General features: G+C 46.0%; 1 protein-coding gene and 1 pseudogene across 5 annotated transcripts in view; one reads left to right on the forward strand and one right to left on the reverse strand.

Annotated features, from left to right (window-relative positions):
- The window catches only part of twf2 (twinfilin-2), a 149,989-nt gene that overhangs the window by 91,709 nt on the left and 36,267 nt on the right, over positions 1–22,013 (forward strand). For all 5 annotated transcript variants that reach the window (XM_072472942.1, XM_072472939.1, XM_072472940.1 and 2 more), the window contains exon 4: positions 14,972–15,067. In XM_072472942.1, coding sequence (XP_072329043.1) covers positions 14,972–15,067 — 96 coding nt within the window. The remainder of the gene's footprint in view (positions 1–14,971; positions 15,068–22,013) is intronic.
- LOC140388684 (U2 spliceosomal RNA) lies at positions 7,974–8,179 on the reverse strand (annotated as a pseudogene).

Consider the following 22,013-nt stretch of genomic DNA (forward strand, 5'->3'; position numbering starts at 1 on the left):
CAACAACATTCAAGAAACTCGACACCATTCAGGACAAAGCTGCCAGTTTGATTGGCACCCCATCCACCACTTTCAACATCCACTCCCTTTACCACTGATAGTGGCAGCAACATGTACCATCTACAAGATGCACTGCAGCAATTCAACAGCACATCCCAACCCACCACCTCTATCACCTAGAAGGACAAGGCCAGCAGAAGCATTGGAAAACCACCACCTACAAGTTTTCATCCAAGCCACACATTATCCTGACTTGGAACTATATCGCTGTCCGTTCACTGTCACTGGGTCAAAATCCTGGAACTCCATTCCTAACAGCACCTTGGGTGTACCTATACTACATGGACTGCAGTGGTTCAAGAAGGGAGTTGACCACCAACTTTTCGAGGGCAATTAAGTATTGACAATAAATGCGGACCTAGCCAGCAATGCCCGTATCCCATGAAAGAATTTTAGAAACAGTCACCTATGAACAGTGACCCATTATTTGCTTCCATTTTCAAAATACCAAACCTGCATTGAAAGAGCACTACAACAAATGTAATACCTTTTTATTGAATGAACTAACTAGGATATGGACTTGCTTCAATGTTTCTGAGCCTGATCATTTGCAGTTTTAAAGATGAGTCTATCTGAAAATATTTTACAAGAAAATTGTCCCTTTGATTTTTCCGCTTTCTGAAGTTGATCATGAATGTGCAAAATATATACCAAGCAAGGTGGTACTCTGTGTCTTCTCATTAATTTTTCACTACCTTGACTAGATGGGAAATTTAAACCAGTTTTTATACAGCTAAGCTGTCTCTTGGGGAGTATTTTTGATCTATGGAAGTACTTGATCTTCTTTGTCAGTGAATAATAGTAAATAGTATATGATACAGCACACCTAAATTATTAATGCTCATTCTTTAACTATAGGGAACCTGAAACCTTTAAGGCAAAACAAAAATGTGCTACAGATAAGGTATGCCCTTAGTCTCCAGGTTTACCAGAGTAGGGGAAAAAATGTTTTGACAGATGTTAACTGTCCTTTAAGCAGATAATCCAGAAGAAGCACAGGAATGGAACTTGTGCTTCCTGGAATGAGTGCAGTTCTATCTTCACAATAATTCACCCATACAAGGCAATTCCTACAATTTTTAATTCCAAAACAATGGTGTGAATTCACCGTGCAATGCTACTGCCAGAGAGTCAATCAGACTCTGCCAGAATGCACTACAATGACTTGCTTTACAGTACAGCCCTTACAAAGTCGTCTAAATTGCTAGTCCTGTACACTGCCACAGTCAGAGAGTTGACAGACTTGCTCTCCCTGGCATCCACAGCAGTGCGTCACACTGGAAGCAAACCCCCAATTTCAGCTCACAAGCAATGATTTTGTATGTGCAACGTACAGGAGTTGCAACATGTTACATATAAACATAAATAAATAAAGTCATAGTCATTTTACGCCCTTAGATTAAATTCCAGATCTTGTTTCCTTCTTCACATGTTCCAGGCAGATTGCCTTCATTTTCAGGAAAGGCATTCATTTTAATTGCTGGTCCTCAATTCCACAGTCACTTCTTTTTTGAAGGTAACGGCTGCACCTTTTTTTAAAAAGAAAAGTGTTTGAACTGTATGAAGTCCACAGGAAAAGCACTGCATATCAAACAAATGTCAACAACAGCTTGTAGGCCCTTATCAGTTTGCTGCCGGTTACACTGATGGATGGAGCAGGAAGCTGTTGAATACAGACCAGTGCCTCTTTTCTACTGAGAAAACAAATTTGAGCTTTAGGTTAACCTGTATTTAACATGCTGCAATTTGACAGAAGAACAATTTCTAAAGATAGGATAATGTGACACGTTCAAGCTAGAAAGCAAATTAGTAAAGCAAACATTTTTGCCAATATGGGGTTTGTTTTCATTCAAGTTCTCAATATGAAAAAGTAGGTAAAGAAAAAAACTTCAGTTTGTAGATTATCCCGACCCACAGAATGTGTGGCCTGCAATTACATTCAATGTTATGACTGTATGAAATCCCTTTATTACCCTTATTTTCTCACAGTGTGAATTTTGTTAGACCTTCTGGAGCCTAGGCCTAAGGCAGGCTGCTCCCACAAAGAACAGACTGGCTCACGGTTTCCTTCGCTCGATCTGGATCACTTGGCCTCCTCTCAATATCTCCCCACAACAGTGAAAATGAGGACCCAAGCTTTCTCAAGTCCAGGATCAATCCTGTGTCCTTTTATTCAATGGCAGATTGAGACGTAAAATTATCGGCCTTTTCAACATTATCGTTTAAACTTTTACGTCATGAATGGGATTTTCTCGGGCAGCACGGTGGCCTAGTGGTTAGCACAGCTGCCTCACGGCGCTGAGGTCCCAGGTTCGATCCCGGCTCTGGGTCACTGTCCGTGTGGAGGTTACACATTCTCCCCGTGTCTGCGTGGGTTTCGCCCCCACAACCCAAAAATGTGCAGAGTAGGTGGATTGGCCACGCTAAATTTCCCCTTAATTGGAAAAAAGAATTGGGTAATCTAAAAAATTTTTTTAAAAATGAATGGGATTTTCTTTCTTCACAAAATTGCCCCCAAAACATTATGAGTATCCAACCAGTTGGATGCACAAAGCTCTAGCAAGTCTATTAGGGTGCTGGAGACTGTTCAGAAAGAAACTAGAGCTGTTTTGTCCAAACCCCCAAATCTGTTTACTGAAATCCTATCAGCAGTTTTTTCCAACGCTGTTAAATCTTTCCAACTATCTCCCCAAAACTATTGGAGCTCCCAGTTTATTTGTTGCCACTTTTTGGTGTTTGACTATGTACATTTGTCCTCTAACTTCATGATTTTTATAGTAGATTTGCACTTCCTTCAAACTGATACAATTAAAGTAAAGCTGCTGGCAAAACAACTCCCAAATGCATCAACAGTGTTTTAAGTACTTAGCATTTTTTTAAAAAGCTTCGAGCATGACAAAATCAAAATTTGTCCGCCAAAATTCACCGATCCTCATCTCTCCAAACTTGCAACACCAGGTTTTCGTAATCAGCGAATTGAGTTGCTGCTTCTATTGCTCAGCACGTTTTCTGGGTCTCTATTTTAAACTTATGCGCCTTCAGCCTGACCCTATACAGTGGCCACAGTAATGAAGAGAAAAGCATCTGCATAAGGGTTATGGAAAGTTCATTCATGGTGGCAGGATCTTTTTCTCTAGCAGCTGCTCCCAAAAACTAGCCACAGGTTTGATAGTTTGTTTGTTATTTACAGCACAAAAGGAGCCATTCGGCCTATCATGTCTGCAACCTAACTAGTCTCATTCCCCAGCCCTATCTCCGTAGTTCTCTAAATTCATCACTTTCAAATATATATCCAGCACTCTTTTGAAACCTCTTATGAAATCCACCACCACCGCTCTCCCAGGCAGCGCATTCCAAACCCCACAACTCTCTGAGGTTTCTCCTCATCTCACTTATAGCTCTCTTGCTGACCATCTTGAAATTGTGACCCCTAGCCACTGACATACCAACTAGTGGAAACAGAATATCCATCTTTACCCTGTCAAAATTGTTCAGAATTTTGAACACCTCTTAACCTTCTCTGCTCCAAGGAGGACCAGCCCAATTTCTCCAATCTTTCCTTGTATTTAAAATTCCTCATTCGTGGCATCATTCTAGTAAATGTCCTCTGCACTCTCTCCAGGGTTTCCTTAAATAAAGTGCCCAGAACTGAACACAATACTCCAAATGTGGTCTGACCAATGATTTGTAAAGGTGTATCATCACTTCCTTTATTTTATACTTGATGCCTCTATTTATAAACCCAAGAATGGGAAGCACGGTGGCGTAGTGGTTAGCACTGTTGACTCACAGTGCCGAGCTCCTAGGTTCGATCCTGGCTCTGGGTCACTGTCCGTGTGGAGTTTGCACATTCTCCCCATGTTTGCGTGCGTCTCACCCCCACAACCCAAAGATGTGCAGGCTAGGTGGATTGGCCACGCTAAATTGCCCCTTAATTGGAAAAAAATAATTGGGTACTCTTTAAATTTTAGAATAAATAAATAAACCCAAGAATGCTATAAGCCTTCTTAACAACTGTTTCAACTTGCCTGGCCACTTTCAGAGAATTATGCACTTGAATCCCGAGGTCCCTCTGCTCCTGTACTCCCCTCAAAGTTATACCATTGAGCCTATTTTGTCTCCCCATGTTTCTTCTACCAAAATGCATGACCTCACATTTCGCTGCATTGAAATTCATCTGCCAGGTGTCTGCCCATTTGGCCAACTTGTCAATGTTCCTCTGAAGTCGCTCAGCATCATCCTCACAATTCACTATTCACCCCAGCTTAGGATCATCTGCAAATTTAGAGATTTTGCCCTCAACACCCACTTCTAAATCACTTTTATGAATCAGAAAAGCAACGGTCCCAACATTGAGCGCTGGAGAACACCACTTTAATTTGTCTCCAGTGTGAGAAATGTCCATCTATACCTACCCTCTTAGCCAATTTCTCATCCATGCTGTCAAGAGCCTATCAATCCCAAACATTTTTAATTTGCTAACCAACCTGCCATGTGGCATTGTATAGAATAAGCTGAGAGCAAAGGCCAAAAATCGGAAATAGAATTGTAAACTCTAGCAGGTCCATTCTGATGAAAGATACACAACTGAAACGTATTTTTGCTTGACAGATGCTAAATGACCTCTGTTTGTCTAGCATCTACAGCCTTTCTTTTCAAAGATTAAATTTGGTAATTATCGGAGTTCGCACATACAAATATGGTAGGTAGCCTGTTGGCCCAGGTACTGAACTGGAAACCCGGAGGCCTTCAGTTTAAACCTATCTTTTTTAAGTTAATTCATATGATGTGAGCAACTCCCTAACAGTGTTGTTAGGGAGGGAGTGCCAGGATTTTGACCCAACTACATGAAGGAATGGCGATATATTTACAAGTCAGGATAGTGAGTGGCTTGGAGGAGAACATCCAGGTGGTGGTGTTGCCATGTGTCTGCTGTTCTTATCCGTATGATAGCGTCATGAGTTTGGAACGTGCTGCCTCAGGAGCCTTGGTGAGTTACTGCCACGGCGTCGGTGGTGGAGGGAATGGAATGAATGTTTACGTGTTTATGGATGGAGTGCCAATCAAGTGGGTTGCTTTGTTCTGAATAGTGTTTAAAAAACAAATTTGGGGCAATTTAGCGTGGCCAATCCACCAACTCTGCACATCTTGGGGTTGTGGGGGTGAGACCCACGCAGACACGGGGAGAATGTGCAAATTCCACATGACAGTGACCTGGGGCCAGGATCGAACCCGGGTCCTCGGCGCCACGAGGGAACATTGTAATCCAATTCGCCACCGTGTTGCCCTTGGTGTTGAGCTTCTTGAGTTGATGTTGGGGCTACACTCATCTAGGCAATTGGAGAGCTTTCCGTCACACTCCTGACTTGGGCCTTGTAGATGGTGGACAGACTTTGGGGAATGAGGAGGTGATGATCTTGCTGCAGGACTCCTAGCCTCTGACCTACTCTTGTAGCCACGGTATTTATGTGGCTAGTTCAGATTCTGCTGAATGGTAAGCCCCGAGATGTTGGTAATGAGGAATTCCATGATGGTAATGCCATTGAATGCCAAGAGGAAATAGTTAGGTCCTCTTTTAGACCATAAGACATAGAAGCAGAATTAGGCCACTTGGCCCATCGAGTCTGCTCCGCCATTCAATCATGGCTGATATTTTCTCATCCCCATTCTCCTGCCTTCTCGCCATAACCCCTGATCCCCTTGTTAATCAAGACCTATCTATCTCTGTCTTATAGACACTCAGTGAATTGGCCTCCACAGCCTTCTGTGACAAAGAGTTCCACAGATTCACCACCCTCTGGCTGAAGAAATTCCTCCTCATATCTGTTTTAAAGGATCGTCCCTTTAATCTGAGATGGTGCCGTGTCCTCTGGTTCTAGTTTTGTTGGAGATGATCATTGCACGGACTTGTGTGGCGTGAATGTTACTTATTACTTGTCAGCCCAACATGGCAAGTTGTGAAATTGGATTCAAAAATTTATCAAGGGCAGCATGGTGGCTCAGTGGTTAGCACTGCTGCCTCACAGTGCCAAGGACCCGGGGTCGATCTCGGCCCGGGTCACTGTCCTTGTGGAATTTGCACATTCTTTGCCTGTCTGCGTGGATCTCACCCCCACAACCCAAGGATGTGAACGGTAGGTGGATTGGCCACGCTAAATTGCCCCTTAATTTGCAATTTGTTTGTTAAATTCTGTGCCAATACCATAAACCCTGACAATTCTACTCAGTTTCTCTATAGTGCATTTTTATAAAGACCTTGTGCAGCTGTAAACTTTAATCAGTTTGGAAATACACAAGATAGAAGAAAACTACATATGGAAGCATAATTCATATCATGTTTAATGCTTGTTCCAATAATGCTGAAACTGATTGAAAACAGCAACAGAAGAAAAGATGAAATGTTGGAAAATTGGATTGAACAATGTGCCACAAGAAATGGCAGCTATGTTGAAGCTGATGAACCTAAACTGTATTCTGTTAAAACCATATGAATTATGCTTTCATAAACCATTTATGACTTGCTTCTATCCTTTGTACTTTCAAAGTTGTTGAAGTTTAAATTGGCACAAGGGTTTTCTTTGTTAAAAATAAATTTAGAGTACCCAATTATTTTTTTTCCTAATTAAGGGGCAATTTAGCATGGCCAATCCACCTACCCTGCACATCTTTGGGTTGTGCGGTTGAAATCCACGCAGACACGGGGAGAATGTGCAAACTCCACATGGACAGTGACCCAGGGCCGGGATTCGAACCCGGGTCCTCAGCGCCGCAGTCGCAGTCCTACCCACTGTGCCACATGCCGCCCCGCACAAGGGTTTTCTTAGCACCCTAGGCAGGATTCTCCATTGCCCGACGCTGAAATCGGGAATGGCCATCTGGCGGAGAATAGCTCCGAACACCAAAATCGTGGCAGGCACCGGTTTGACGCGGGTCGCGATGCTCCGCCCCCTCCAAATCGGTATCATTGCGACGTGCACCATGTGCAGTTGCAACCGCGTTCGCATCTCATTATTGGGCCCACCCACGATGTCCGCCTCCGATGGGCCGAGTTCCCGACGGCGTGGTCCACATGTGGTCACAACAGTCGTGAACCTGGCGTGGTGGCAGCGGAGAGAGAGGGCAATCAGACAGTGTCTAGCCATACTTTGCCGACAGTCGTGCCGCTGGTCGGGGGGTGCTTCTGCCAAGGCTGGGGGGAGTAGTGGGAGGTGGCCCTGAGGTGGGTTGTGGGGTCGGGCTGGACAGGGACGCGGTCCAGCACTACAGGAGCCATCTTCTTGTGTGCATTCGGTGCAAGTGTGGGGGCCTATAGTGTTCGCACAGCTGCTGCTTGTCAGCCCTGCATGTGTCCATCACGGACCCAGTGATTCCCCCACCGTTTTTTGCATGTTCTGCGGGTGTTCAACATGGCGCCGCTGCTAGCCCCTCACCGGTAACGGAATCGGTGCGGGTGTGGCGCCGATTTTGCCATCGTGGAACTCCACGAGTCCTCCGTTGATGTCAGTACTGAGTCGCAGGAACGGAGAATCCAGCCCCTTGTCTATAATTCCACTGTCACACATTTTCTCTATATCGAGGCAACCACGGGTGGGCAATAGAAATTGCCTAGCCAAGTGTCCCTGAGAATAACTTGAGAATTCTTTTAAAAGTCTTCCAGACCAGAAAACAAATTCTGCTGATTCTAAGCTCTTGCTAGCACTAACAATGGCATAACTTTCAGCTTCAATGCACATTGTTTCCTTTTGATGAGGCGGCACTGCAACAATGTTTGTTGTTGCAGACGTGTGCTTCATAGAAATACAGTTTGAATGGTAAAGCATGTAGCAAAAGGCCTTGTTACAGATGAGGTATGAAACATGGTTGTTACATTACAGATTGGATTTGGAGATTATTTGTCACAAGTGTGCTGTTTTTTTAATTACTTTTTCTGAGTTACAAAGCCAGGGCTTAGAGTGTGGACAGGGGTGAATCCCCAATCCAGTTCCCTGCCCTCTCCAAAAACCAATTCAAATTCAAATTGAATCCAATTCATGGTCCCCACAAGAGGAACATACCAGATCTGAGCCAAAAGGCAGAGCAGATACTACACTTGATCTTAGCCAAAAGGCCGAGAAGTTGTTTTAGTGTAAGCGAAGGTGAAATCGCAAAATGGATGTGTCGCATATTCATAAGCTACTTAAGGAATTCCATTGATGAACAAGGACTTTAATATGGCATGCTGAAATGATTTTAAATATGCCCCCCACCCTCACATTTTCCCATCATTTACTGGAATAGTGGCTCCCAAATGCTTCTCTTTTCCAGTTTTAGCTTTTACTCACTCCATGGCTGAAGTCAGGAAATCACCAGGAAATCATATTTGTAATCCCACAATTAGCGATCATTCTTAGGGCCAGTATTGGCGAGGATATAATGCAAAGCACTGGCAGTAATCCTTTAAATAGAATAGAATAGAAACCCTGGTGAATAGGACCATTTTACTGAGTTACGTCTGTTCATGGATAGCTACTGCCACCTGCTGCCAGGGTTTGTCAGCAGGCACAGCAATCAAGATTTGAAGCAATCAGAAAAGGTGATTAGAGTTAAATTATCCCTCCAACATAAATCTGGTAGGGTGCATTGCTGAAATGAGTATTGACATGTGTGTGTGGTGTGCTTTGTTTCTTCCAGCACTGAAAAACTGTCAATTGATTAAAATCCAGTGCAATAATTACCAATTATCTGTTTTTTTGGGTTTTTTTAAATATTTTATTGAAAATTTTTGGTCAACCATCACAGTACATTGTGTATCCTTTACACAATAATATAACCGTATAAATAACAATGACCTGTTTTATAAACAAAGAATAAATAATATATAACAAAAACTAAAACTAAATGGCAACTGCCTTGTCTCAGATAAACACTCTCCAAAAATATGATTTAACAGTCCAATATATAATTATTTATAGCAACGACCTATACATATTATACATATATATTAACAACCCTGAGAGTCCTTCTGGTTCCTCCCCCCCCCCCCCCCCCCCCCCCCCCCCCCCCCCCCCCTCTGCCCCGGGCTGCTGCTACCTTTCCATTCCCTCTATCTTTCTGTGAGGTATTCGATGAATGGTTGCCACCGCCTGGTGAACCCTTGAGCCGATCCCCTTAGGACGAACTTAATCCGTTCCAGCTGTTTAAACCCTGCCATGTCATTTATCCAGGTCTCCACCCCCGGGGGCTTGGCTTCCTTCCACATCAACAGTATCCTGCGCCGGGCTACTAGGGACGCAAAGGCCAAAACAACGGCCTCTCTCGCCTCCTGTACTCCCGGCTCTTGTGCAACCCCAAATATAGCCAACCCCCAGCTTGGTTCGACCTGGACCACCACTACTTTCGAAAGCACCTTTGTCACCCCCACCCAAAACCCCTGTAGTGCCGGACATGACCAGAACATGTGGGTGTGATTCGCTGGGCTTCTCGAGCATCTCGCACACCTATCCTCTACCCCAAAAAATTTACTGAGCCGTGCTCCAGTCATATGCGCCCTGTGTAACACCTTAAATTGAATCAGGCTTAGCCTGGCACACGAGGACGATGAGTTTACCCTACTTAGGGCATCCGCCCACAGCCCCTCCTCAATCTCCTCCCCCAGCTCTTCTTCCCATTTCCCTTTCAGCTCATCTACCATAATCTCCCCCTCGTCCCTCATTTCCCTATATATATCTGACACCTTACCGTCCCCCACCCATGTCTTTGAGATCACTCTGTCCTGCACCTCATGCGTCGGGAGCTGCGGGAATTCCCTCACCTGTTGCCTCGCAAAAGCCCTCAGTTGCATATACCGGAATGCATTCCCTTGGGGCAACCCATATTTCTCGGTCAGCGCTCCCAGACTTGCGAACTTCCCATCCACAAATAGATCTTTCAGTTGCATTGCTCCTGCTCTTTGCCATATTCCAAATCCCCCATCCATTCTCCCCGGGGCAAACCTATGGTTATTTCTTATCGGGGACCCCACCAAGGCTCCCGTCTTTCCCCTATGCCGTCTCCACTGTCCCCAAATTTTCAAAGTCGCCACCACCACCGGGCTTGTGGTGTATTTCTTCGGTGAGAACGGCAATGGGGCCGTCACCATAGCTTGTAGGCTAGTCCCCCTACAGGACGCCCTCTCCAATCTCTTCCACGCCGCTCCCTCCTCTTCTCCCATCCACTTACTCACCATTGAGATATTGGCAGCCCAGTAGTACTCACTTAGGCTCGGTAGTGCCAGCACCCCCTATCCCTACTACGCTGTAAGAATCCCTTCCTCACTCTCGGGGTCTTCCCGGCCCACACAAAACTCATGGTGTTCTTTTCGATCCTTTTGAAAAAAGCCTTCGTGATCACCACCGGGAGGCACTGAAACACAAAGAGGAATCTCGGGAGGACTACCATTTTAACTGCCTGCACCCTCCCTGCCAGTGACAGGGATACCATGTCCCATCTCTTGAAGTCCTCCTCCATTTGTTCCACCAATCGCGTTAAATTTAACCTATGCAATGTACCCCAATTCTTGGCTATCTGGATCCCCAAGTAATGAAAGTCCCTTGTTACCTTCCTCAGCGGAAAGTCCTCTATTTCTCTGCTCTGCTCCCCTGGATGCACCACAAGCAACTCACTTTTCCCCATGTTCAGTTTATATCCTGAGAATTCTCCAAACTCCCGAAGTGTCCGCATTATCTCTGGCATCCCCTCCGCCGGGTCCGCTACATATAACAACAAATCATCCGCATTCAGAGATACCCGGTGTTATTCTCCTCCTCTAAGTACTCCCCTCCACTTCTTGGAACCCCTCAATGCTATTGCCAGGGGCTCAATCGCCAGTACAAACAATAATGGGGACAGAGGGCATCCCTGCCTTGTCCCTCTATGGAGCCGAAAGTATGCAGATCCCCGTCCATTCGTGACCACACTCGCCACTGGGGCCCTATACAACAGCTGCACCCATTCAACATACTCATCTCCAAAACCAAATCTCCTCAGCACCTCCCACAGATAGCCCCACTCCACTCTATCAAATGCTTTCTCGGCATCCATCGCCACCACTATCTCCGCTTCCCCCTCTGGTGGGGGCATCATCATTACCCCTAGCAGCCTCCGTATATTCGTATTCAGCTGTCTCCCCTTCACGAACCCAGTTTGGTCCTCATGGACCACCCTCGGGACACAATCCTCTATCCTCATTGCCATTACCTTGGCCAGAATCTTAGCGTCTACATTTAGGAGGGAAATAGGTCTATAGGACCCGCATTGCAGCGGATCCTTTTCCTTCTTTAGGAGAAGCGATATCGTTGCCTCAGACATAGTCGGGGCAGCTGTCCCCTTTCCTTTGCCTCATTAAAGGTCCTCATCAGTAGCGGGGCGAGCAAGTCCACATATTTCCTGTAAAATTCAACTGGGAATCCATCCGGTCCCGGAGCCTTCCCCGCCTGCATGCTCCTAATTCCTTTCACTACTTCCTCTGTTTCAATCTGTGCTCCCAGTCCCACCCTTTCCTGCTCCTCCACCTTGGGAAATTTCAGCCGGTCCAGAAAGCCCATCATTCTCTCCCTCCCATCCAGGGGTTGAGCTTCGTATAATTTTTTATAAAATGCCTTGAACACTCCATTCACTCTCTCCGCTCCCCGCTCCATCTCTCCTTCCTCATCCCTCACTCCCCCTATTTCCCTCGCTGCTCCCCTTTTCCTCAATTGGTGGGCCAGCAACCTGCTCGCCTTCTCCCCATATTCGTACTGTACACCCTGTGCCTTCCTCCACTGTGCCTCTGCAGTACCCGTTGTCAGCAAATCAAATTCTACGTGTAGCCTTTGCCTTTCCCTGTACAGTCCCTCCTCCGGTGCCTCCGCATATTGCCTGTCCACCCTCAGCAATTATCTGTTTTATGAATGCAAATTATGCAGAATAACATGTGATGTTACTTACTTTAAAGGAGCATCGCTTTTTGAAATCATTTTTGCACCTTAAAATTGTGGCAGAGATTCAAACTCACTTCTCAGAATTTTATATATTTTTTATTCATCTTGTATGTTCACCAGTGAAAGCTGTGCCTCCAGCTGGCTGGGCCCTAAGCTTTAGAATCCTCTCCCTAAACGAAACTTCCCTCACTCTCTGGTCTATTTTTCTACACTCCTTAAAACCTACCTCTTTGATCAAGCTTTCAGTCATCTGTCCCAATATCTCTAGGTGGCTTGGTGTTAAATTTTATTTGTCAGTGCTTTTATGAAATGTTTTGGGACCTTTCACCCTTTAAAGGCACTATATAAATGAAAGCAGTTGTTGCTGCCTGTAATTGAAATGCAGAGATTTCCTCACCTGCAGTAAATTCTGATGTCAAATTGCCTCCCATCTCCACTCCATTAGCACAAAGGTTAATTGCAGTTGAATGTGATACAGTCTCATAAAGTCAAGAAAATATCCCACGGTCTAGGAATCTTACTGCCTGATTGCTATCCAGCCACTGACGCTTATTTGTGCAATTGCCAGGATTCATTTCAATGGCCCTGAAGGCCCAAAACCTAATTCAATTATATTTAATATGCAGTTCATTCATGAAGAATAGTCATGTTGCCAAAGAATCCATGTCTGCTTCACTGTATCACATGTACCACAGTCATCATGGGGACGAATAAAGGGAGATAATTGGAAAAGGAATGGACCCCATCAGCATGGTTTACCAGACAGTATCCAACTAATGGATTTGGATGAAATCATAAGCCACAAATCCCAGGATTAGACTGTTTTAGATCTACTGAGAAAAATCTGTGTTTGGTTTTGTGCTGACGCAACTTTTTAAAATATGCATTTTAATTCATCTCAGATTTCGTAACATGCTAGAAATGGCATGATTTAGAACAAATTTTAGAGCAGAAACCGCAGAATGGAGAGAAACTATTTCCACTGGTTGGGGGAGTCTAGCACCACATACTGTAGTGTAAATGTTGGAGCCAGACATTTCACACAAAGGGTGGTTGAGGTTTGGAACTTCAGCAAACAGCAATTGATGACCAATTATTAATTTAAAATCTGAATTGATTTTTTTTGTTAAGCAATGGTTAAGAGATAGAGTTAGGTTGCAGATCAGCCACAATCCTGTTTTAGAGGGGAACCGGCTCAAGGGGCTAAATGACCCACCGCTGTTACATCCACACTGGCCGATGCTCAACAAGGCCGCCCCTCAATAGTACACTGCTGCCAGCAGCAGTAAGCAGGCAAGAGTTGGACTTCTGCCCCTCAGTCGGAGGAAATCCCACCCTTGAGAGCTGCTGGCCAATCCAGTGCCACAACTCAGTAATGGTCACTGCTGGGATTGCAAGCAGTCAACCCACATGGACGAGTGATGGTGTCTGTCCAGAGTAAGGCAAGTCCTGGGCTTTTAGGGCAACCTAGGGGGTAGGGTGGGGGAATAGGTGGGTTTTGGAAGCCAGACAGGAAGGAACAAAGGCGGGGATGTAACACTTTGTGAAGGGGGGGGAGGTGCTCCGGATGAGCAATGGGCACCTCCCAAAGGACGTGCCCATCTTAATTCCCATTTTTTAACTAGTGAGGTTAAAAAATATAGGCCTCCCCATTCTGACCCAAGCCAACCGTATTATAGCATGGGCATTGTACTGTTTGAGTAATTTGGTTTGTTAACAAGCTTAGCTGCCTATTAAGTATCTTTTTACAAATGCCACTTACGGTATTATAGGGGGCGGCTCAGGTGCGGCGGTGAGGGATGGACAGGAAGCAGTGGACTGCCAACCCGTTATATTTTATGTGACCCTCCTACCAAAAACACACCCAGTGGGCAGCTGTAAAATCCAGTCCCTTGTTAAAATGACTAATTTTTGCAATAAAGCATTATGTGCATGGCTGAGGGAGAATATCTATTCATGCAAACCTGAAATATATGTGCCTGTTGTTAAATTTGAGATTACTTCCACATATAAAACTGAGTTTATTTTTTAACCTTAGTGAAAGAAATTGGTTTGCAGGCAGAAATTTAGGTATGTCAGAATAGTGTACAAACGACAAACCTACAATTGCTGTCAGAGACTTGGTGCTCCCTCCATGTTTAATTTATTAATTATTGTGATAAAATAGAGCTATTATTAATTCTTCTGTGTAATTTGCTTTCTCTTCACTAAAATACTCTGTATTTGAATGTATATATGTGAGTGTATGGGTATATCTGTGTACTATGCTCAACAATGATTGCTGCTGACATTCAGTTGGTTGGTAGGAGCTACGGAGGCCAGTGTTCAGCTGACATTCCATGAACATCAGTTTATTTACACATGGGTTTACCAGCACGTAGGTTTGAACTGTGCGATGTTAAGTTCAAAAGTCTCGCAGACGACACGGTGACGCAGTGGTTAGCACTGCTGCCTGCAGTGCTGAGGACCCGGGTTCGATCCCGTCTCCGGGGCACTGTCCGTGTTGAGTTTGCACATTCTCCCCGTGCCTGCATGGGTCTCACCCCCACAACCCAAAGATGTACAGGGTAGGTGGATTGGACACGCTAAATTGCCCCTTCATTGGAAAAAAATAATTGGGTACTCTAAATTTATATATTTTTAAAAGTTCAGTAAGTCTTAGCTCTGATGTAATTTCTATCCAAAAAGGATAATGCAAGAACAAAACAAAATATCACTAGCTTAAATGGTGTTTCTTAATTTAATCTATTCTGAAGCAGACTAATGATGATAAATCCTAATTAAAGTCAGCCCACTCCATAAGAGATGAGGGCAGCAATGGTATAACATTCTTCGGGGTGGTTGTCAATTGCCCAGCTTGTTGAATTGTTTTGTGCTCTCCAGTTACAATTGTGTACTTCCATTGAGAAAATCTGCTTTCCCTGTATCCTGCTCCAATTATATACACACTTTAACCCGCATTGTGTTTTACACAGGTCAGGCAGAAGATGCTGTACGCAGCAACACGGGCCACTGTGAAGAAAGAGTTTGGTGGAGGGCACATTAAGGAAGAATTATTTGGAACAATGAAGGTACCTTGATACTTCATTTTAATGGATGAATATTGCAAGTTATTATCTGTTAATTTTGCATTTTTCATGTGAGATTTTGAAAAATGTACATCCAAATCTATTCTTTGCAACCAACCTTGCTTTTAGTTATCTTATTGTAAAGTTATGTTCCCCTGTTCTGGATTCACTTCCTAGAGATGTGTAATTCCGACTTCGGGTGACGGCGGGCGGGACACAGCCGCGCGTTGGAGGGCTCCCGTTAGGGAACGGCATTGTCGGGGGTTAACTCCCGGTCCTAGGGCCAGCGAAGGCAGTAAACGTCGGGAGACAGCATAGAGGAGGGGAATGTCGAAGACCAGCAAAAAAACGGCCGTGAAAAAAGCGGCTGAAAGTCTGTCGGGGAGTGGAAAGGTCACCGCGGGGTCAGTAAAGAAAATGGAGGCTGGAGCACCAGGGGAGGCTGCATTACTTACGGCTGAAGAAATAACTAAGGTGATGGCTGCGGAATTCGAAAGGCAGTTTGCAAAATGCATGGAGACGGTGAGGAAGGAGATGAGGGAGTTTTGGGTGCGCTGGTGGAGGAGGCGATTTCCCCGGTGATGACGGCGGTGGCGAGCGCAGTGGCGGAGGTGCGAGAGCAAGGGGAGGCGCTGAAGGAAGTGGAGGAGATGTTATTGCAGCACGGTGATCAACTTGCCTCGATGGGAAAGGAGATGCGGAGGTGATGGACATTAACAAGGATCTGCGAGGAAAAATGGAAGACCTGATAACAGATCCAGCGACAGAATTTGAGGATTGTGGGCTGCCCGAAGGACTTGAAGGACGAAGCCGACTGAGTATTTTGCCGCGATGCTGGCAAAACTATTGGGGGAGGGGGAGGATCCCTCCCGATATGAACTGGATCGGGCTCATCGGTCGTGGAGACCTGTACCAAAGGCGAGTGAGCCGCCAAGGGCAGTGACTCTGTGCTTCCGTGGGTACAGTGTGAAGGAGAAGGTCCTGAGCTGGGCCAAGCAGAGGAGGCGGGCTGCCTTCAACCGGGTGAAGACGGCACTGTACATTAGCAAGGTGCAGTGCGGCATTGTATATCCAGCGAAGCTGAGGGTGACTTATAAGCTCAGGGACTTTTATTTTGGAACGGCGGAAGCAGCGGAGGAGTTTGCGAAGGCAGAAGGACTGTGGCAGAACTGACAAATTGAGAAATTGGCCATGTGCCGATGTAACCTCATGACTGTATTTTCTCTTTTTTGTTTCACTGCGTGCGGGTGTAGGGGCTAAAGGAGCCCATGCTGTATATATTTGGACAAGGGAAGGGATGGACTTTCACTCGAAATGAGGGCTCTTTGGGGTGTAGGTGGATATGTGGGGTGTGTGTGCTAAAAGGGGATCTCTGGGCTTTCCTAGGGCCGGGCAAGGGGGAAAGGGACCCGGGCGGGGGCCTCCACGCTGGCCGGTTTAAGCCGGCCAGTGAACGGGAGTGAGGTGGGGGAGGGGCTGCGGCCATCGGAGCCTGGCAGAACAGGGTCCAAGTGGTCTAGCCGGGGTGGAAAGTTGGGGGGAAGGAACCGAGGTTGGGAGGAGGAGTTTTACAAGAGGCAGTGGACCGGGAGGAGCTGGACTGGGGGGGGTGGGGGGGGGGGGGGGGGGGGGGGGGGGGGGGTGTACAACTCTTGGGTATCATGTACTGGTACTCTTTCAAAGGCTGGATGCCGTTGAGTGTAGGGGGGGCGGGGGAGTGGGACTCTATAGGTCAATGGTGACCATGGGCGGTCCCCGGGCTCCTTTTTCTTTTTCTCCTTTGTTTTTTGTTTTCACCGTGGGAGGGTTTGTTTTATTGGATGCATATAAATTGACAGGTGGGCCGTTGTTTGGGGTGGTGGGAGGATGGGATCGTTGTTATTGTTAAGGGGATTAATTTTGTTATTTGTTACCATTTACTGTTTGTGGGTGGGGTGTAAATATTTGAAGGAAAATGTGAAAATGTAAAATAAAAAAAATATTTAAAAACAAAAAGAGATGTGTAATTCCCTAACGACGTAAGTTCCCACTAAAACTTTCATCCTTAAATCAAAAGAGGAAAATGAGACCGTTTCTGTGGAGAGAGAAATAGAGGGGCGCGGTTTAACGACCGTGTCGTGCCTGGCGAGAATCCGTGCGAGTCGGTTCAATCGCAGGAGCAGCCTAAATCACGATCTTCAAGGGATTATGCGATCGAACCGGCTGCTCCCGTTAGAGGATTTTGGAACTCACCTAAGCGTGGTGAGATCCCACTAATCACCACTTAAGGCCAATCGCCATCTCAGTATTGAGACAGTCGCCATATTCAACGGCCTCCTGAGAATGAACCGGCTCGCCAGCGAGAGGTCACGATTAGTGGTCCTTTTGAAAAACATGAAGCTAGTGCAGTGGCTGTGGAGGGGATCGGAGGACATGAGTAGCCATCTCCCCACCACTACACCACTAAAGTCAGGCTCACTGGTCTATAATTTGCTGGATTATCCCTGCTTCCTTTCTTAAATGTTGGCACAGTAGCACAGTGGTTAGCACTGTTGCTTCACAGTGCCAGGATACCAGGTTCGATTCCTGCTTGGATCACTGTCTGTGCGGAGTCTGCACGTTCTCCCGTGTCTGCGTGGGTTTCCTCCGGATGCTCCGGTTTCCTCCCACAGGTCCCAAAAGACATGCTTGTTAGGTGAATTGGACGTTCTGAATTCTCCCTCTGTGTACCGAATGTGCCGACTAGGGGCTTTTCACAGTACCTTCATTGCAGTATTAGTGTAAGCCTACTTGTGACAATAAAGATTGTTATTATTAAACAACAGAACAACATTGGCTATTCTCCAGTCCTCTGAAACCTCACTTGTGGTCAAAGAGGGTGTGAAGATATCTTTTAAGGCCCAGCTATTTCTCCCTTTGCCTCCTGCAGTACCTGTGATAGATCCCATTCGGCCCTGTGGACTTGTCTACCTTAATGCAATTTAGGGTACTCAACGCTTCCTCCTTTCATTTTTGACATTCTCATGAGCGTTCGTACACCTTTCCCTGACCTCAACATCCATCGTGTCCTTCTCCCTGGTGAATACTGATACAAAGTGCTCATTAAGGATTTCACCCACGTTGTTTGGTTCCACTCAGAACTTCCCTCCATTGTCCTTGAGTGGGCCTACTCTTTCTCTTGCTACCCTCTTGCTGCTAATATATGCATTAAAAACCTTGGGATTCTCCTTGACCATGTTTGCTAAAGACATTTCATGGCCCCTTTTAGCCCTCCTAATTCCACGTTTAAGTTCCTTCCTACTTTCACTGTACATCTCAAGGGTTGAGTCAGTTTTTAGATGCCTTGACCTATCTCATGCTTCCTCTTTCCTTTTGACTAAGCTTACAATTTCTCTTGTCATGCATGGTTCCCGAATCCTGCCATTTCTATCCTTCATTTCTGCAGGGACATGCCTGTCCTGCCCTTCAGTCAACTGGCCTTTAAAAGCCTCCCACATGTCAGACATGGATTTGCCCTCAAATAGCCGCTCCCAATCCACATTCCCCAGTTCCTGTCTAATTTGGATGTAATTAGCCCTTGCCCAGTTAAGCATCCTCACCCGCGGGCCACTCTTGTCCATATCCAAGACTACCCGAAACCTTATGGAATTATGGTCGCGATACCCAAAATGCTCCCCCACTGAAACATCAATCACCTGGCCTGGCTCATTCCCAATGCCAAGTCTAGTATGGCCCCCTCCCTGGTTGGATTGTCAACATACTGTATTAAAAATCCCTCCAGGATACATCTAACAAATTGCTCTCCACCTGAGCCCCTAGCAATAAGAGATTCCCAGTCAATAGGGGGGGGGGGAGGGGTGGTGGTGGTTAAAATCGCCCATCACAACTACCCTATTTTTTTCACACCTTTTCACTATCTGCCTTAAGTGGTGACTGCACATCTCTCTCCTGCAAGCTTTTGGGAGGTCTATAGTACACTCCCAACATCGTGATTTCACTCTTCTTATTCCTGAGCTCCACCCATAATGCCTCACTACAAGATCCCTCCAATGTGTCCTCCCTCAACACAGCTGCACTCTGCTCCTTAATCAGCAGTACAACTTCCCCACCTCTTTTGTTCCCCCTTGTGTCCTGTCTAAAACAACGCTATCCCAGAATGTTAAGCTGCAATCCTGTCCCTCCTTTAACCATGTCTCCAGAATTGCAATTACATCATAGTTCCAAGCAGTAATCTAGTCTCTCTGTTCATCTGTCTTATCTGTTATACTTCTTACATTGAAGCAAATGCACTCCAGACCTACAGTCCAACTGAGCCCTGCTGCTTCCCTCTGCCTGCTCTTACTCTGCGATATGTTTATCTCAGTCTCACTTTTCTCCCCCGGCTCTACACTTACTGGCCTGCTGTTCCGGTTCCCACCCCTCTGCCACACTAGTTTGAACTCTCCTGAACAGCACTAGCAAACCTCCCGCCCAGGATATTGGTGTCCCTCCAGTTCAGGTGCAATCTGTCCTTCTTGTACAGGTCTCGCCTTCCCCAGAAGACATCCCAGTGATCCATATATCTAAAGCTCTCCCTTCTACACCAGCTCTTTAGCCACGTGTTCAACTGTACTATCTCTCTGTTCCAAGCCTCGCTAGCACGAGGCACAGGGAGTAATCCTGCGATTACTGCTCTAGAGATCCTGCTTTTTAGCTCCCGACCTAACTCCCTGAATTGTCTTTGCAGGACCTCTTTCCTCTTCCTGCCTATGGCATTAGTACCAATGTGGACAATGACATCTGTCCGCTTACCCTCCTGTTTTGTGATGCCCTGGAGATATTTAGAGACATCCAGGACCCTGACACCAGGGAGGCAACACACCTTCCTAGAGTTTCCTCCAATCTTTTGGGTGGCAGTGAGGTGACTGGCGCGGGGGCCACCCCAAATGACCCAGTCCCATCAGGTGGAGATCCTGCAGAAGGGAGGACATGCAGTCAGTGAGAGGGAAGGATCATTTTGTCAGACATGCACGACTCACCTGAGACAAGTCATCAGGGTGGTGGGGCTGAAGTGGGTCCTCAACTCCTCCTCGCTCAGGCCAACCTTGCTGTCGGTGACTGCTCTATCATCTGTCAACCCCGTGATTTCCAGGTCCCGTTCCTCATGGAGGGTGAGGACTCTGATGTATGGTACCCGCCGACCGCCTGGGCCCTCTCCCGCCAATCATGGACCAGCTTCTCCTGAAAGACCGAGAAAGGGCATCGCGAGCCACGTGCTTGGTGCACCAGGAAAGGTGGCCAGTGGCATGTGGCACCACTGCCGGTCATAGAAGGGGCCCGTTGGAGGTCACTATATGGCGGTCCTCCTGGTCAGGCTGGCCACACTGATGGCTTCTGCCACTGCCTCCCAAGAATCATTGGCGACCCTGTGACCCTCCGCCTCCCTCAAGGGAACAGGATGTCCCGTCTCGCACCCACGGCGTCTAGCATCCTGGTCAGGCCAGCATCCCTGAACCGTGGTGCTATTCTCCGTGGTGGCATGTCTGCCTGCAGTCCAGAATATGTTTGGGGATGCGTTTATGTACGGCTGCCCCCTCATTAACGGGGGCCGCAGAACCAGGGCCTTGGCGAATCAGCGAAGAGTCTGTGAGGGATCATTTCAAGTACTAAGTGCCATTCATAGAGGTTAGGAGCTCGTCAACACGGCTGTTGAAGAGCTTGCGGGAAACCTCACCCGCTATGGCACTAAGAACTTATCCCGTTCAATCGCGCCCAGAGTTAACATTTCAGGCCATTTCAATCCTTAAATTCCTCAGCTCCAAGTGATGCAAACTGCATTTCTCCCTTCATCCCAGGTATCAGCCTGTGAATCATATAGTTTTCAAGGCGCAGAGTTGTTTCCCCAGACAAAAATCAATAATCCTAAAATGCTCTGACCAGTGCTTCTTATAGCTGCACCAGGAACTTCTTTGCTTTTATCAAACCTTTTCTGCTGAAGTGTGATATTCCATTTACCTTTCTGATCATTTTAGCATTTGGAAGTTGATTTTTCATGATTTCTGTATCTGAACCTATAAATCATGTTGCTCACTTATTCCTCTACTCTATGTTCTCTGCTGCTATCTTTCCCTATTTAAATTATTGTCCCAGAGTCATTTTAATGTCCCATGTTATTTAAATGGCCTTTTGCAATTTTCTGCTCTTTGCACAATTGCTTTTATCTCAAACATTGTCTCCTAAACAGTTCCTTCTCCATTTTACAAAGTTAGGCACATAGCTCCAAATTTACTTGGAGATGGATGGATGGAAAGTATCCAAGGCCAGAGATTTGTCCTCAATCTTGTTATGTTGGCCAAAATTCTGTTTTATCCATTACATTTCTCAATTGGTGGTATGAATCCTTGTAAAATCTCCCCCTTCTATAGTTTTCCCTCTAACTCTGGTATTATATCCATTACACAACTGAAGGGGAAAAAAATAATTTGACACTTCCATCGCATCCTTATCCTTTAACCGTATCAACTTAAATCTGTTTTCAAAGTGTCTATTTCTTCTTTTATCACAACCTTCTACAATACTTACTTACTTATAAAAGCCTTCAATATTGCCTGGATCCTATCTGAAATATTTTTTCAGACCCCCTTATTTATTTATTTATTTTTAATTAAATTTAGTGGACCCAATGCGTTTCTTCCAATTAAGGGGCAATTTAGCGTGGCCAATCCACCTACCCTGCACATCTTTGGGTTGTGGGGGCGAAACCCACACAAACGCGGGGAGAATGTGCAAACTCCACACGGACAGTGACCCGGGGCTGGGATCGAACCTGGGACCTCGGCAGGTCTAACAGGACAGCAGTGCTAACCACTGTGCCACCATGCTGCCCCAGACCCCCTTATGATCGAGATTTAAAATATAATTTTGTTCCTCATAGAGTCCTTAGGAGTTTCACAGGCATGCTGTACACCTGCAGATTCTCTGCATATCACAA

The sequence above is a fragment of the Scyliorhinus torazame genome, chromosome 13, assembly GCF_047496885.1.
Source record: "Scyliorhinus torazame isolate Kashiwa2021f chromosome 13, sScyTor2.1, whole genome shotgun sequence".
In the NCBI taxonomy this organism is placed as follows: domain Eukaryota; kingdom Metazoa; phylum Chordata; class Chondrichthyes; order Carcharhiniformes; family Scyliorhinidae; genus Scyliorhinus; species Scyliorhinus torazame.